At 45.5% G+C, this 16,597-nt stretch overlaps 1 protein-coding gene across 3 annotated transcripts in view; it reads right to left on the minus strand.

Annotated features, from left to right (window-relative positions):
- Positions 1-16,597, minus strand: part of LOC140487857 (transmembrane protein 233-like) — a 197,853-nt gene that overhangs the window by 56,959 nt on the left and 124,297 nt on the right. For all 3 annotated transcript variants that reach the window (XM_072587205.1, XM_072587202.1, XM_072587203.1), the window contains exon 2: positions 7,627-7,761. In XM_072587205.1, the coding sequence (XP_072443306.1) occupies positions 7,627-7,761 (135 nt within the window). The remainder of the gene's footprint in view (positions 1-7,626; positions 7,762-16,597) is intronic.

Here is a 16,597-nt window from a genome sequence, read left to right on the forward strand (position 1 = left end):
CAATGAGTTCCACAGATTCACCACCTTCTGGCTGAAGAAATTCCTCCTCATCTCAGTTCAGACAGCCTGACTACTACCAGTACAGATTTCCCTTTGCGGTTCCTCAATTCTACCCGCACTGATCCTACACCTTCCGAAGCCATAATGCTTTTTGCTATCGATTGAATTTCATTTCTTCCAAACAAGGCAACCCCTGTCCTCCTGCTCATCGGCCACGGCCTTGGATGTTTCATACCCAGCCCTGATCCTCTTGCAGCCATGTCCCTGTGATAGCCTCAACACCGTATCTGCCAATTTCAATCTGTTCAATTCGCTCATTTATCTTGTTGTATATACTTCCTGCACATGCATTTAAGTCCACCAGTCTCAGCCCTGTGTCGACAGCTCCCCTTCTCATAATTGACCCCTTATCTCCTGACCCTGAAGTGAGATTCCTGACCCTTTAGACACTCTCAGTCTGATTACTTGTCTGGAAACATTAATAACCACTGAGAAGCCGCCCTCCCTTTTAACTTTTCAATGACTTCCCACAAACCGGACACCCCCCTCCAACCCCAACTATTTCATTTCAATCCCTGTCCACACCCCCAGTCATGAGATTCACCAGGATTCCGGTCCCAGCATGATTCAGGTAGAGCCGATCCCATTGGAACAGCTCCCTCCATCCCCCAGTGTTGGTGCCAGTGTGCCATATATTCCAACCTGTTTCTCCCACACCAATCTTTGAGCCTTTGATCTTGCTGACCCTGAGCCAAACTCCTCCTGACTCAGATGGTAATCCAGAGCTCATTACATTTTGGGTTCTGCTTTTTAAATTCGCCCCTAACTGCTCATATTCTGTCAGGTGGAGGAGCCGGTGTTGGACTGGGGTGGACAAGGTCAGAAGTCAGACGACACCAAGTTATGGTCGAACAGGTTTATTTGGAAAAGACAAGATTTCGGGGAGCTTCACCTGACGAAGGGGCTTGTGATTTCAAATAAACCTGTTGGGATGTAACCTGGTGTTGTCTGACTTCTGACCACATTCCCTCAATACAGCCTCTTTCCACCTATATCATTGGGACCTACATGGACCATGACAACGAGATCCTTCCCCTCCCACTCCAAGTTCCTCTGCAGCCCAGATGAGAAGTCCTAAACCGGGCACCAGGCAGACAACACAGCCTTCGGGACTCTCCATCCTGGCCATACGGAACAGAGTTTGTTCCCCTGACTATACTATCCCTGATTACAGCTCCATGTCTCTTTTCTCCCCGCACCACGGTGCTATGCTCAGCTTACTTATTCTTCCTGCAGCTCCCACTCTCCCACACAGGAAGCAAGTGTCTCAGACTGTCAGATAACCTTAAGGGTTTCCGGCTCCTTCAGCACTACCTCCCAGCTCGCTCTACCTACCTCACTGGTAGTCACATTCTCCTGTCCCTGACCACTGACTGAATTCGAGGTAATTAATCTAAGGGGTGTGACTGTCTCCTGAAACACAGCATCCAGGTAACTCTCCCCCTCCCTAGATGTGTTGCAGTGTTCAGAACTCAGACCCCAGCTCATCAACTCTGAGCTAGAGTTCCTCAGGCAACCGTCACTTCCTACAGATGTGATCACTATGAACTAGATTAGATTACATTGCCCTTCGGCCCAACAAGTCCACGCCGACCCGCCGAAGCGCAACCCACCTATTTACCCCTTACCTAACACTACGGGCAATTTAGCATGGCTAAATCACCTGACCTGCACATCTTTGGAGTGTGGGAGGAAACCGGAGCACCCGGAGGAAAGCCACACAGACACGGGGAGAATGTGCAAACTCCACACAGTCAGTCGTCTGAGGTGGGAATTGAACCCGGGCCTCTGGCGCTGTGAGGTAGCAGTGCTAACCACTGTGCCACCGTGCCGTGAGGTCCACCAGCTCCCACACTGTGCAGGTACAACACATCACCTGGCCCTGCATTTCTATTTTATTTTCTTAATTTGATTTTTTTTTAAATTTTGCCCTTGCTCTTTTAATTTGGAGCCTGTAAATATTTACCCTATTATGTACTGGCACAAATTCACTGAGGTTGTAGTCCGAGAGATCCCTGTGAATATAACCCCCCCCCCCGACTACAGTGCCATTAGTTTAGATAACAATTCAATGAGTGTGCAACAACTGAAAGAATATTCTAGTCTATCAATAAAGACAAAAGCATCGGATACACAGACAGACAGTATTCTATCTCCTCGTGGATCTCCCATGATCTTTTTCTGAATCTCAAAAATTCTGGAAACCTGTATTTGAAAAGTTATAGCCTGAGCAAACCTTTGGAATTATTGGAAGCAAAACGCTGCCTGGATGTTTGTGGTTATATGTTTCCAAAATATCTGCAGAATGATTTGGAAGTTAGGTAACAGACTGTCATACCTCATTTTGAATTAATACTCTTCAAGAAAAATATATTTTCTAACAAACATAATCAGGCACATTTAATTTATTTCAAGGGGGCTATTAATCTGCTGGAGTGCAGTGATTCACTGAGCAACTCCTCCGTCTGCACAGTGCAGTCTCCTATTGAGATGCATCTTATGTAGCTTTTCAAAAACAAACGGATTTTAAGTTGTTCAGATGATTATAGAGCATTTTAAACAACAGTTCTTCACGTTAAATTAACACTGATCTGGTAATCAGCGTTACTGAGCAAGCTGCAATTCTTCCTTCAAATATTTTTACACCTATCTTCCTTCCAGAATTTAACCTTCTTTGACTATCCTCAGCTCAGGGGTTTAATTCAAAGCTCATCTTATAGAGCGGAAGATCAAACAGGGAAATGGTCCGATCAAGAGAAAATCGATTACATACATTAGCTTGATGTATCAAACAACTCAGGCTAAAATGTTTTCTCAGTTCCTGTCAATGTTAAGATTGACTTCCATCCTTGAATTCTGGGTTATGGTGGGCCTGTGTTTGTTAAATAAAACCATGGTGCCAAAGCCAGGAATGGATCTGGGAATACTGACTGTGGGTAATGAGGCCAAGGAGATAACACCTTGCACTTATGAAGCACCTTTAACTTTGGAAAATATCTCAAGATGTTCAAGGTTGTAGTGTCACAGAAAGCTCGATTTCAATCTAAACGAGGAGATATGAAAAGGGGGTGTGACTAAAATCTTCATCACAGAGGTCATTCTTAAGCAGGGTCTTAATTACATATAGAGAGAGCTGAAGAGAGGAGGAAAGAGGGTGACTAGCCTAGGAGTGGACATGTCAACATGAAAACCAGGATAAGTCTCTGGAATTAGAAAGCAGGCCCTAAACTATAAGAACTGAAGCCAAAAGAATCAACTCTAATTTGTTAAACGAGTCATACAGCTTTCGAATGATATAAGCTGAAGAATTTGTACTTCTCTGACCAGGTGAGGTGGTCTGTCAGCAAATGAAACAACGTGAGGATACTCATGGATCTTACTATCGCAGGTCAGGCTTCTGCACAACACTCTGGCTCTTGGATGGGACGATAGAGTTGAACGGGATCACCAAGCCCGTTCCAACCAGTGCCTCAACAAAGCTTGAATGTTGCATTTGTGCTGTGGTGCTGAGTAGCTGTCAGTCAGGGTGTTCATTTTACACTGCACAATGGAAGCAGTGCCACCTATATGTACTTTGATTTTCTCATTTACTTGTGAGCAGGTACCAGCTTGTATCTGTATGCAACTCAGTATCCACAGAGAATAAAAGCCCCAATTGGATTTGCCTAAAAAGCAAGGATAACCTCACCACACACTTTGGAATTCCCTCCTTAAATGCCGTCTCCCTAAGACCTCATTAAGAACCCATCACCTTGATGAAGATTTTATGAATCCCTCCTGACGGGACCCAGTTTTAAGAAAGGTAAATGGGTTTGTTCTTGACGTTAACTAGGTCATACAAATGGAAATTGTTAATGAGATGTTTGATTGTGCTCATCCCAATGGTTCCAAACTTTAATTTCCTACAATTATCCTCTTGCAGGGGAAGGATGTGAGGTTTCTGTATCAGTTTCTGTTCACTCATGAATGAGAATGGCTGAAGGTTATGGCTTGACTAATACAGAACCAGAAAAGCAAATTAAGGGGCTTTGGTGTGGCTCCTCTAGATCCGCTGTTTCCTTTCGTCACATGCATCCAACCAGATTTCCAGGCACATCTAAAACCTGGATCCCTTTCTCATTGGTTCAATTAAGAGAAGTGAGCTTGCTCTCACTCGAGGTGTTGATTGGCTAAGTTTGACTGTAGGGTTTCAGCAGTGAATTGCGAGTTTATAGCTCCAAGGTTATCACCCGATGAGTGAGTCCTGAAAATTCCTGCTTTGCTGCAGTCAGAGATTGCCGATCTGTAAACTCCCAATTCATGGAGCTTCTAGATTTGTCTGTCAATCCAACTATATCTGGTTGTGTAACTAAAGGAGCTCCACTTTACTGAAGGTACATCTTCGTACCCAACTCATTGCTTTGGATCCTTCTGTGAAGATCTAACTGGACTCCAGTATGGGCCATTGTAACAACTTTCTTTCACTCTCTGGCTTCCAACTTTAAGAAAAACAGCATCTCTTTCAACAAGAAAGGGACCCAAAAAGTACGAGACTCGCTTGTGTCCACCTCAATTTGCTGTCTATGGTTTGCCCACTTTAAATTATCGTGTATAAGGAGATGGTTGCATTATCTGCAATGCTCGCTTGTATCAGTCTGGGGATGAGCGCTTAAGATTCCATTCTGCTCCCTAATTGCCTCTCCCCATCCCCTATATAGGGGAAGGGACCTCTCCATCATGATATTACTGTGAGCACATCTTTCTTATTTCAGCCTCCAACAGACATGATCCTTCATCCTGCTGTAACAGTGCAGCCTTGGTCAAGCCTGTAAGACTTGATCTCCAGGTCCTAAAAAAATCCCCCCTGATCAGCTTTAATAAAGCAGCTATGGGTCTCTGTGTATTCACAGGATGAGGGCATCACCAGCTCTTATTGCCCCTTCCCTAATTGTCCAGAGTCACTTGTAGGCTAGACCAGGTAAGGGTGGCAGTTTCCTTCCCTCTGGAACGTTACTGAACCAGATGGAGTTTTCCCTAAACAATGGATTTGTGGTTATCATTAGACCCCTAATTCTAGGTTTTGTATGACTGAACTCAAATACCACCATCTGCCATAGTCAGATTCGAACCTGGGTCACTAGAACATTCCTACGTCTCTGATTAACAATCCTGTGATAATACCACAAGGCCACCAGGACTCAGTCCTTACTGAAATGGTCACCATTCTTATCTGATGTAAATGACCCCTTAATGATATTGTTGATTTGTTTAAACTTATCTTTTGGTCTTAATAAACATATACTGGTTTATTATTACTTTTGTGTTGCTAACCTGCTGAATACATCGTGATGCTGGTCTCTTCATGTTATTTTTCCTTATTTATCTTTTTATATTTTTTTCCCTGTTGTTTATTCAGAAACTGCAAACATAAAAAAATCTGAAGTAAATGATGGCTCCAGAATAAAGGAGAAATTCAGAGACTTCGCACTCAGTTGGCACAATGACTCACAGCGCCAGGGACCCGGGTTCAATTCCAGCCTCGGGTCACTGTCTGTGTGGAGTTTGCACGTTTTCGCTATGTCTACTTGGGTGTGCTCTGGCTTTCCCCCCCACCCCATCATTCAGAGGTGCACAGGTTAGGTGAATTGGCCATGTTAAATTGCCTCCAGTATTCAGACACAGGTATGTGTGGGTTAGGTACATTAGTCAGGGGTAAATGTAGAGTAGTTGGGGTGTGTTATTCTTCGGAGGGTCAGTCGGGACCAAATGACCTTTTCCCACACTGTGGGACCTTTCTCTGGGAGAGGAGCCATGATGTGGGGATGCCAGTGTTGGACCAGGGTGGACAAAGTCAGAAGTCACACAATGAAGGGGCAGCGCTTGGAAAGCTCGAGATTTCAAATAAACCCACTGGACTCCAACCTGGTGTCATGTGATTTCTGACTGGGAAAGAAGGTTAGGGTGAACGTTCTAATTCTCTGAACTGCATCCTCTTGGAACGCAGCTTCCTGCTGGAGTGCAGGATCACTGAACTGATCCCCCAAATATCTCGACACGTGAACATAATCCCTTTCTAAAGACAACACCATCCTCTCTGCTGAGGAGTCACTGCAGCCTCTCCTATTATGTTCCCACGCCTGCGAGACCTGGCTTAAAGTGAGGGCTGTTCAGTAAAGAAATCCTGTAACTTGTTGCAAAAAGAAAACAGTTTGGCATTATTCCACTAGTTAGTTAATTCATAGGATGAGTAAAACTTTCAGGAAGTCAGAACTTCAGCTCTGACTCAGTGGCCAGGGATTAGTTTTGCGAACACGCCTGAAATCTCCCGGAATAAGACCATAAGATATATGAGCAGAATCCACAACACCATGTTATAGTTCAACAGGTTCATTTGAAAGCACTAGCTTTCGGTGCGCTGCTTCTTCATCAGGTGGTCGTGGAACAGGACACAGAATTTATAGCAAAAGGGTCACGGAGCTGTAATGATATATTAAACAAATTTAGATTAAGTCTTCCATCTTTCAGAATGGGATATGTTAGTTTTGGTTCTTTAATATGCAAATTCCAGAACTCCTCAGTTACATTCTCGAGATAGTTTCAGCTTTTCTAATAATAGATGCCATCTCAGCTCAGATAATGCATTAAAAGTGTGTGAGATTAAATTCTGTCTGTGTCTCAACGTTGAGTCAGACTGGTTCTATTTCTAAAGATGCTATGACAACAGATGGACACCATACAACAATCACTAGGCAGGGGTGTTCCCTCTCAGTCGGGACATTCAGCGGTCAGGGACATTAGGCCTTGGACCTTCGGATGACCATCTTCCATAAAAACCTGTCAAACTTCTAACAGGCCTAGACAGGTTAAACATAGGCAGGATGTCCCCGGTGAGTGGGGAGTCCAGATCCAAATGTCACAGTCTAAGGATATGTGGTAGGCCACTTAGGATTGAGATCAGGAGAAATTTCTTCACCCAGAGTGTGGTGAGCCTATCGAATTCCCTGCCACAGAACATGGCTGTGACAAAAGTAATGAATGTTGTCATGGAGGAGATAGATATAGTGTTTAGGGCTATTGGGCTCAAAGGGAATGGGGGAACTGAGCTGGATGATCAGCCATGATTATATTGCATGGTGAGGTCAGCTTGAAGGGCCAAATGGCCTACTCCTGCTCTGATTTTCCATGTTTCATAGACGTGTCACTTGTAGTAAGAGTGATTGGACAGTAACCCTTTCTCCAGCTCAGGAGCACTGAAGCTAATTGTAGTACCTTGACTGAACTAAAGTCAACAAACTCAGCACAGATCAGGGGCTGAATTCTGGAACATTCCCGGTCTGAGTGACACCCAACCAATCAACAAACTTCACAGTGACCAGGTCAGCATCATAGGATTTGACTGTTGACGTCAGATTCTTATTATTATGCCCCCCTGAGACCAAAGAAATCTCTGGTAAGGCCTTTGTAGAAAATGCCAGTCCTTACTGTGAACCAAAGCAGATTACAAAGCAAATTGTTTCACTTCAACTCATCATTAAATGTGCTTCTAAACACAGCCAGGTTAAAAGATACAAAGTGAATAGAGCCTACCAGAGAGAAGTGAACGATGCAAGAGACTGCAATAATTAATAATCCAATAATAATGGCTGCAATGGCAACCAGTGTTGCCATGTGTGCTAGCTTTTTGGCTCCATCGATATCTCCCTCATTGTAGCTGCGTAGAGCCTGAAGGACAAAAAGCAACCATTAGTAGAAAACCGTGCTATCTGATTTGAGTTAGTGATTAGACTAGTACTTTGTCCAGTGAATGTTGCAGCCCCCACTCTGTCAGCAAGATCCCAGCCCCCACCTTGTAATGTCTCCTGTCTCCACCTTGCATCAACTCATCTGCTGCTAAAACCACCCAGGCCTTTCCTACCTCTAGCCTTGACTATCATGACACACTGTCAGCCAGCTTGGTCACTGTTCTCGACCCACTATCAATCTGGGTGTATCCAAATCTGGGTTCCTGCTATCCTACCTCACACCAAGTCCCATTCACTGATCAGCCCCACACTCAGCAACCTACATTCACACCCAGTCCGGTGCATATCGATTTAAATCTTCGCATTCTCACGGACTCCTCACGTTACCACAGAGTTGTAACTCCCCTCCCTGCCCCTCCACCCGCTGTGCTCCTCCAATTCTGTTTCTGTGCCCATACCTTATACTAGTATTGCCTGCTAAATGCAGCAATGCCTGTGATGGGGGGGGGAGGCTGAAGTGAAGTCGGGTCTGATTAGCTCGGGCCTCAAACTCGAGGGAGCCCACCGTGCTTGGGTTGGGAGGCGGTCTGGACATTTTCACCGGGTTTGAGATTCTTGTCCTCGCCCCCTGATGGCAGCTGCAGCTCTCTAGGGTGTAAGCTCTGGAATTTCCTCCCTGAATCCCTTTGCCTCTCGATTTCTCTTGCCTATTAAGATAATTCTTGCCACCCATTTCTTTGAACAAGCTTTTGCCCCTCTGATGTCCTGTTGCCCCCATCCTGCATCTACTGCTGTCTGACAATGCTTCTATAAAGAAATTGTGCGTTAACACTGCATTATAACTGCATTAGAAATATAACAGTGGTGGCAAATGAGCAGCCTGCTTTACATCTCCCCTGCTTAGTATTTCCATTGTCAACATAGCTTACAAATCAAAGTTGACATGGCCCCCTTCTCTCTAAATAAAATCAGATTGTCAGGTCTATTTTTTTTTAAATGGGTACCACTTTCTCTTAAAACCATAAGGGAAAGACATTATGAAATGCAATCTGAAGTGTACCAACATATCACGGCTGATTAATTCGCACAAGATCATCACCATGCTCCAACCTGGAAATCTACCAAATGTTCCCAAGGCACGTGCACACCGCAGGCAATTCAGTGGCTTATCAGGGCATCCTGCTCATTGGTGCAATGAACTAAGTTTCAAAGTCTGTCGTGTATCTTAGTTCAAGGAGTTGGAGGGCTCACTGACTGCAGCACCAGTCTAAATGCGCAGCGATACTCTACTGGATCACAGGTTGCAATCCTTTTCCTACACAGGTAACCAGAACTAAATGACTGGGCTGTTCCTCCTGTTACATCAGGCATAAAAGCCATTTGACATTATACAAAGTCTCGAATTATAGTGGCTTATTGGCCCCGCTATATACACAGAGGAAGTGAGACCGTGTAGTTGCTGGGGAAGACAGAAATGCAGGTGACATAGCGGCTCTCTCAATGTCAATGGCAGGTTTAGGAATTGTTTTCCGGCCAGGCCAGCTGTCCAATGGGAAGGCCTACAGGTCGGAGAGGTGATTGTGGGCATTAGACAGGGAGGACGCAGCTGGCGAGATTGGGGCTTTTGGAAAAACTTTAGGTTAGGCAGGGGAAAGAAATGATGAGGAAGGAAATAGGTTAGTTTTTGGAAGCGAAGTGTTCCTGCTCCCACTGACCCACAAGCAGAACAAAGTGAGTCTACCTCACCTCCCTACAGCTACTGAATTTCTTAAGCCCAGGAAAGACTCTCAGAACTGTTAAGTACAAATATTCAGATTTCATCCACACAGACTCATTAACATAATTTAAGAACTGGTCGTCTTTTGATGGGAAATAATGCCTCCAACACCCCCCAACACACTTTCTTTAAAACCAGAGAATACTATGATTGAGGCAGATGGAGGTCAGCTATCAGATTTCGAAATGTTAAATCCCTTTACTGTCCACTTGGGAAGTTAAAGCTCCCCTCATTATCTGCACCAATCACAATTCAAGTTTCAGTCTCTATGTTGATATTAAAGGATATTAAAGAATATCTACAATGCGGAAACAGGCCAGTCAGCCCATCAAGTCCTTCCGAAGGGCATTCCCACCCCCAATTCTACCCCTGTAAACCTGCCCTTCCCATAGCTAATCAACCCAGCCCACACATCCCTGGGCACTAGGGGTAACTTAGCATGATCAATCCACCAGCACATCTTTGGACAGTGGGAGGAAACCCACACAGACGGTCACAAAGGCTGGAATTGAACCTGGCTCCCTGGTACGATGAGCCAACTGTGCTAACCAATGGGCCATCATGCCTCCCATAAACTAGGGGACGTTTATTGTCAGCAATCACTGATAGATGATTGCACCAAACTCCCAGCAAAGCCTCCGTTATCTTAATTTCATTTTTGCCAATATTTAAGGAGGAGTTGCAATCATCAAAATTGAAATAATTGTTACGATTCTCAAAGAGACCGATAACTTTTTTTAAGAGAAGGAATCCCCATAAAGCCAATAGCAACAAAACTGATTTCAGTTTCAACATTGTTATTGTATAAACCAAATGGAATAATCATAAATCAACATAATTCAAACATCTGAGTTGAACAACCCTTCAGACTTCCTCAGTTACTAACCTGAGGAGCACCCATGCCTTCATCCTCATTTCTGAGTATCACAACTGCACCCATTCCTGTTATGGTTCCACATCAGATGCTGACCATCTGTCATTTCTGTCTATTGACTTTACAGTTGTCCAGGTGGGACCTTATGGACACTGCTTTTTAATTCAGTCACCAGAATCCCTTCCCTAAAATTCTCCAAGCCTTCTTCAACTTTCATTCACGTACGAACATTTTCTTCTTTCGAGCAAACCTTCACAAATATTGGACCTTGTTTCCTTTCCAATATTTCTGTCTGTAGACTTCTTGGATTAACTCATAGACATTGACAATAACATTCTTCCGTCTGTCATAGTCACCTGACTGGCCTTCTGGAAGAGGTGAGTGCACCTCCAGAGCTTTCCCTACAAATACATTCTGTCGGAGAATAATACAAATTTCTGTCGGCCATTTCAGTTTTGTAGCAACTGTCTGAACAGCCACAAAGTACATTTCCACTCCTCCCTCACCATGTTCAGGTATCAAGCGAATATCCTTTGCAAAGTCAAAGGTACAAGATAATCCTCATTATTTCCCTTCAATGAACAAGCTTTAAAATTGACTGCTTCTAATTCTCTGCCTCTTTCCTCATTTCTTTATTCTCTCACGTCTCCATTTTCTAATTCTACTTCAAGGTTTCTCAATGTCCTTTCTTCTGCTTCCATTTTTTTCATTTCTCTCTTTGCTTTTAACACACCTAAGAATGAGAACCCATGAGTCTGCCCCACATTGCCAAGGTCATGGCTGACCTGCTGCAGGCCTCAAATCCTCTTTTATGGCAGCTGTCCCAGAGTCCCTTGTCTCTGATATTTCAAAAATCTATCTCCTCTTTAAACACTTCCAGTGATCTCGCCTCCATAGTGTTCTGGGGCAGAGAATTCTATTCACTACCCACTGCAAGGAGAACTTCCCTCGCATCTCAGTTTTAAACAATCTCCCTATAACTATGTCGGGTGGTTTGAACAGGCCCACTTGTGGAAACGTCTCAACATCTGCCCGATCAAACCCCTCAGAATCTTGTGTGCTTCAGCAAGATCACCTCTCTAATGAATAAAGGTCAAATCTGTTCAGCCATTATTGATGAGTCAAACCCTTCATCCCAGCCAAGCGAATCTCTTATGACCAGCCTCTGATACAGTACATGCTTCATTAACGATGGAGTCCAAAACTGGACAGAATACCCCAGTTAGGGGAAAGTGAGGACTGCAGATGCTGGAGATCAGAGTCAAGATTAGAGTGGTGCTGGAAAAGCACAGCAGGGCAGGAAGCATCCAAGGAGCAGGAAAATCGGCATTTTGGGCAAAGGCCCTTCATCAGGAATCCCCAGAATCCTCAGTTGTAGCACCAACTCCCTGTACAGTTGTAACACCAACACCCTGTACAGATGCAGCACCAACTCCCTGTAGAGATGTAACACCAACTCCCTGTACAGTTGTAACACCAACACCCTGTACATTTGTAAAACCAACACCCTGTACATTTGTAAAAGCAACACCCTGTTCAGTTGCAGCGCGAACACTCTGTCCAGTTGTAACACCAACACCCTGTACAGTTGTAACACCAACACCCTGTACAATTGTAAAACCAACACCGTGTACAGGTGAAACACCAACACCCTTTCCAGTTGTAACACCAACACCCCGTACAGTTGCACCACCAACACCCTGTACAGTTGTAGCACCGACACTCTGTCCAGTTGTAAAACCAACACCCTGTACAGGTGAAACACCAACACCCTTTCCAGTTGTAAAACCAACACCCTGTACAGTTGTAACACCAACACCCTGTACAGTTGTTAAACCAACACCCTTCACAGTTGGAATACCAACACCCTGTCCAGTTGTAACACCAACACCCTGTCCAGTTGTAACACCAACACCCTGTCCAGTTGCCGCACCAACACTCTGTCCAGATGTAACAACAACTCCCTGTCCAGTTGTAGCACCAACACCCTGTCCAGTTGCACCACCAACACCATGTCCAGTTGTAAAACCAACACCCTGTACAGTTGTAACGCCAACACCCTTTCCAGTTGTAACACCAACACCCCGTACAGTTGCACCACCAACACCCTGTACAGTTGTAACACCAACACCCTGTCCAGTTGTAACACCAACACCCTGTACAGTTGTAGCACCGACACCCTGTCCAGTTGTAACACCAACACCCTGTACAGGTGAAACACCAACACCCTTTCCAGTTGTAAAACCAACACCCTGTACAGTTGTAACACCAACACCCTGTACAGTTGTTAAACCAACACCCTTCACAGTTGGAATACCAACACCCTGTACAGTTGTAACACCAACACTCCGTCCAGTTGTAACACCAACACCCTGTCCAGTTGTAACACCAACACCCTGTCCAGTTGCCGCACCAACACTCTGTCCAGTTGTAACAACAACACTCTGTCCAGTTGTAACACCAACTCCCTGTCCAGTTGTAACACAAACACCCTGTCCAGTTGTAGCACCAACACACTGTACAGTTGTAATACCAACACCCTGTCCAGTTGCACCACCAACACCATGTTCAGATGTAACACCAACACCCTGTACAGATGTAGAATCAACACCCTGTCCAGTTGTAACACCAACAACCTGTACAGTTATAAAACCAACACCCTGTGCAGTTGTAACACCAACACCCTGTCAAGTTGCCGTACCAACGCCCTGTCAGTGGCTGTATGAACATCCTGTCCAGTTGTACCACCAACAACCTCTACAGTTGTAACACCAACATCCCGTACCGTTGTAGCACCAACACACTGTACAGTTGTAACACCAACACCCTGTACAGATGTAGAACCAACACCCTGTCCAGTTGTAACACCAACACCCTGTCCAGTTGTAACACCAACACCCTGTCCAGTTGCAGCACCAACACCCTGTCCAGTTGCAGCACCAACACCCTGTGCAGTTGTAACACCAACACCCTGTACAGATGTAGAACCAACACCCTGTCCAGTTGTAACACCAACACCCTGTCCAGTTGTAGCACCAACACACTGTACAGTTGTAACACCAACACCCTGTACAGATGTAGAACCAACACCCTGTCCAGTTGTAACACCAACACCCTGTCCAGTTGTAACACCAACACCCTGTCCAGTTGTAACACTAACACCCTGTACAGTTGCCGTGCCAACGCCCTGTCAGTGGCTGTATGAACATCCTGTCCAGTTGTACCACCAACAACCTGTACAGTTGTAACACCAACACCCCGTACCGTTGTAGCACCAACACACTGTACAGTTGTAACACCAACACCCTGTACCGCTGCAACTCCAAAACCCTGTCCAGTTGTAACACTAACACTTTCCAGTTGTTAAACCAACTCCCAGTCCAGCTGTAACACCAACTCCCTGTCCAGTTGTAACACCAACAACCTGTCCAGTTCTAACACCAACTCCCTGTCCAGTTGTAACACAAACACTCTGTCCAGTTGTAACACCAACTCTCAGTCCAGTTGTAACATCAACGCCCTGTACAGTTGTAACACCAACTCCCTGTACAGTTGTAACACCAACTCCCTGTCCAGTTGTAACACCAACACCCTGTACAGTTGTAGCACTGACACCCTGTACAGTTGTAAAACCAACACCCTGTACATTTGTAAAAGCAACACCCTGTCCAGTTGCAGCGCGAACACTCTGTCCAGTTGTAACACCAACACCCTGTACAGTTGTAACACCGACACCCTGTACATTTGTAACACCAACACCCTGTACAGTTGTAGCACCGATACCCTGTCCAGTTGTAAAACCAACACCCTGTACAGGTGAAACACCAACACCCTTTCCAGTTGTAAAACCAACACCCTGTACAGTTGTAACACCAACACCCTGTCCAGTTGCACCACCAACACCCTGTACAGTTGTTAAACCAACACCCTTCACAGTTGGAACACCAACACCCTGTACAGTTGTAGAACCAACACACTGTCCAGTTGCACCACCAACACTCTGTACAGTTGTAACACCAACACCCTGTCCAGTTGTAACACCAACTCCCAGTCCAGTTGTAACACCAACACCCAGTCTAGTGGTAACACCAAGACCCTGACCAGTTGTAATACCAACACCCTGTCCAGTTGTAACACCAACACCCTGTCCAGTTGCCGTACCAACACACTGTCCAGTTGTAACACCAACACCCTGTCCAGTTGTAACACCAACTCCCAGTCCAGTTGTAACACCAACACCCTGTCCAGTTGTAACAACAACACTCTGTCCAGTTGTAACACCAACTCCTTGTCCAGTTGTAACACAAACACCCTGTCCAGTTGTAGCACCAACACACTGTACAGTTGTAATACCAACACCCTGTCCAGTTGCACCACCAACACCATGTCCAGATGTAACACCAACACCCTGTAACATTGTAACACCAACACCCTGTACAGATGTAGAACCAACATCCTGTCCAGTTGTAACACCAACACCCTGTACAGTTATAAAACCAACACCCTGTGCAGTTGTAACACCAACACCCTGTACAGTTGTAACACCAACACCCTGTACAGTTGCCGTACCAACGCCCTGTCAGTGGCTGTATGAACATCCTGTCCAGTTGTACCACCAACAACCTGTACAGTTGTAACACCAACACCCCGTACCGTTGTAGCACCAACACACTGTACAGTTGTAACACCAACACCCTGTACCGCGGCAACTCCAAAACCCTGTCCAGTTGTAACACTAACACTCTCCAGTTGTTAAACCAACTCCCAGTCCAGTTGTAACACCAACTCCCTGTCCAGTTGTAACACCAACTCCCTGTCCAGTTGTAACACCAACAACCTGTCCAGTTCTAACACCAACTCCCTGTCCAGTTGTAACACAAACGCTCTGTCCAGTTGTAACATCAACGCCATGTACAGTTGTAACACAAACACCCTATCCAGTTGGAACACCAACTCCCTGTCCAGTTGTAACACAAACACCCTGTCCAGTTGTTACACCAACACCCTGTACAGTTGTAATACCAATACCCTGTACAGTTGCTGTACCAAGACCCTGCACAGTTGACGTATGAACACCCGGTAAAGTTGCAGCACCAACTCCCTGTCCAGTTGCTGTACCAACACCCTGTACAGTTGTAACACCAACACCCCGTACAGTTGCAGCCCCAACAACCTGTCCAGTTGTAATATCAAAACCCGGTAAAGTTGCAGCACCAACACCCTGTCCAGTTGCAGTACCAACACCCTGTACAGTTGTAACACCAACACCCTGTAAAGTTGCCGTACCAACACCCTGTACAGTTGTATCACCAACACCCCGTACAGTTGCAGCCCCAACAACCTGTCCAGTTGTAATATCAAAACCCGGTACAGTTGCTGTACCAACACCATGTCCAGTTGCTGTACCAACACCCTGTATAGTTGCCGTACCAAAAGCCTGTACAGTCGTAACACCAACACCTTGTACAGTTGCAGCACAAAACCCTGTACAGTTGTAACACCAACACCCTGTACAGTTGCTGTACCAACACCCTGTCAGTGGCTGTACGAACATCCTGTCCAGTTGTACCAACACCCTGTACATTTGTAACACCAACACCCTGTCCAGATGCACCAACACAAACTGTCCAGTTGCACCACCAACACCGTGTACAATTGTAGCACCAACACCCTGTCCAGTTGTAGCACCAATACCCTGTACACTTGTAACACCAACACCCTGTCCAGTTGTAACACCACACCCTGTCCAGTTGCACCACCAACACTCTGTCCAGATGTAACAACAACTCCCTGTCCAGTTGTAGCACCAACACCCTGTCCAGTTGCACCACCAACACCATGTCCAGTTGTAAAACCAACACCCTGTACAGTTGTAACGCCAACACCCTTTCCAGTTGTAACACCAACACCCTGTACAGTTGTAGCACCGACACCCTGTCCAGTTGTAACACCAACACCCTGTACAGGTGAAACACCAACACCCTTTCCAGTTGTAAAACCAACACCCTGTACAGTTGTAACACCAACACCCTGTACAGTTGTTAAACCAACACCCTTCACAGTTGGAATACCAACACCCTGTACAGTTGTAACACCAACACTCCGTCCAGTTGTAACACCAACACCCTGTCCAGTTGTAACACCAACACCCTGTCCAGTTGCCGC

This window comes from Chiloscyllium punctatum, chromosome 17, assembly GCF_047496795.1.
Source record: "Chiloscyllium punctatum isolate Juve2018m chromosome 17, sChiPun1.3, whole genome shotgun sequence".
Taxonomy (NCBI): Eukaryota; Metazoa; Chordata; class Chondrichthyes; order Orectolobiformes; family Hemiscylliidae; genus Chiloscyllium; species Chiloscyllium punctatum.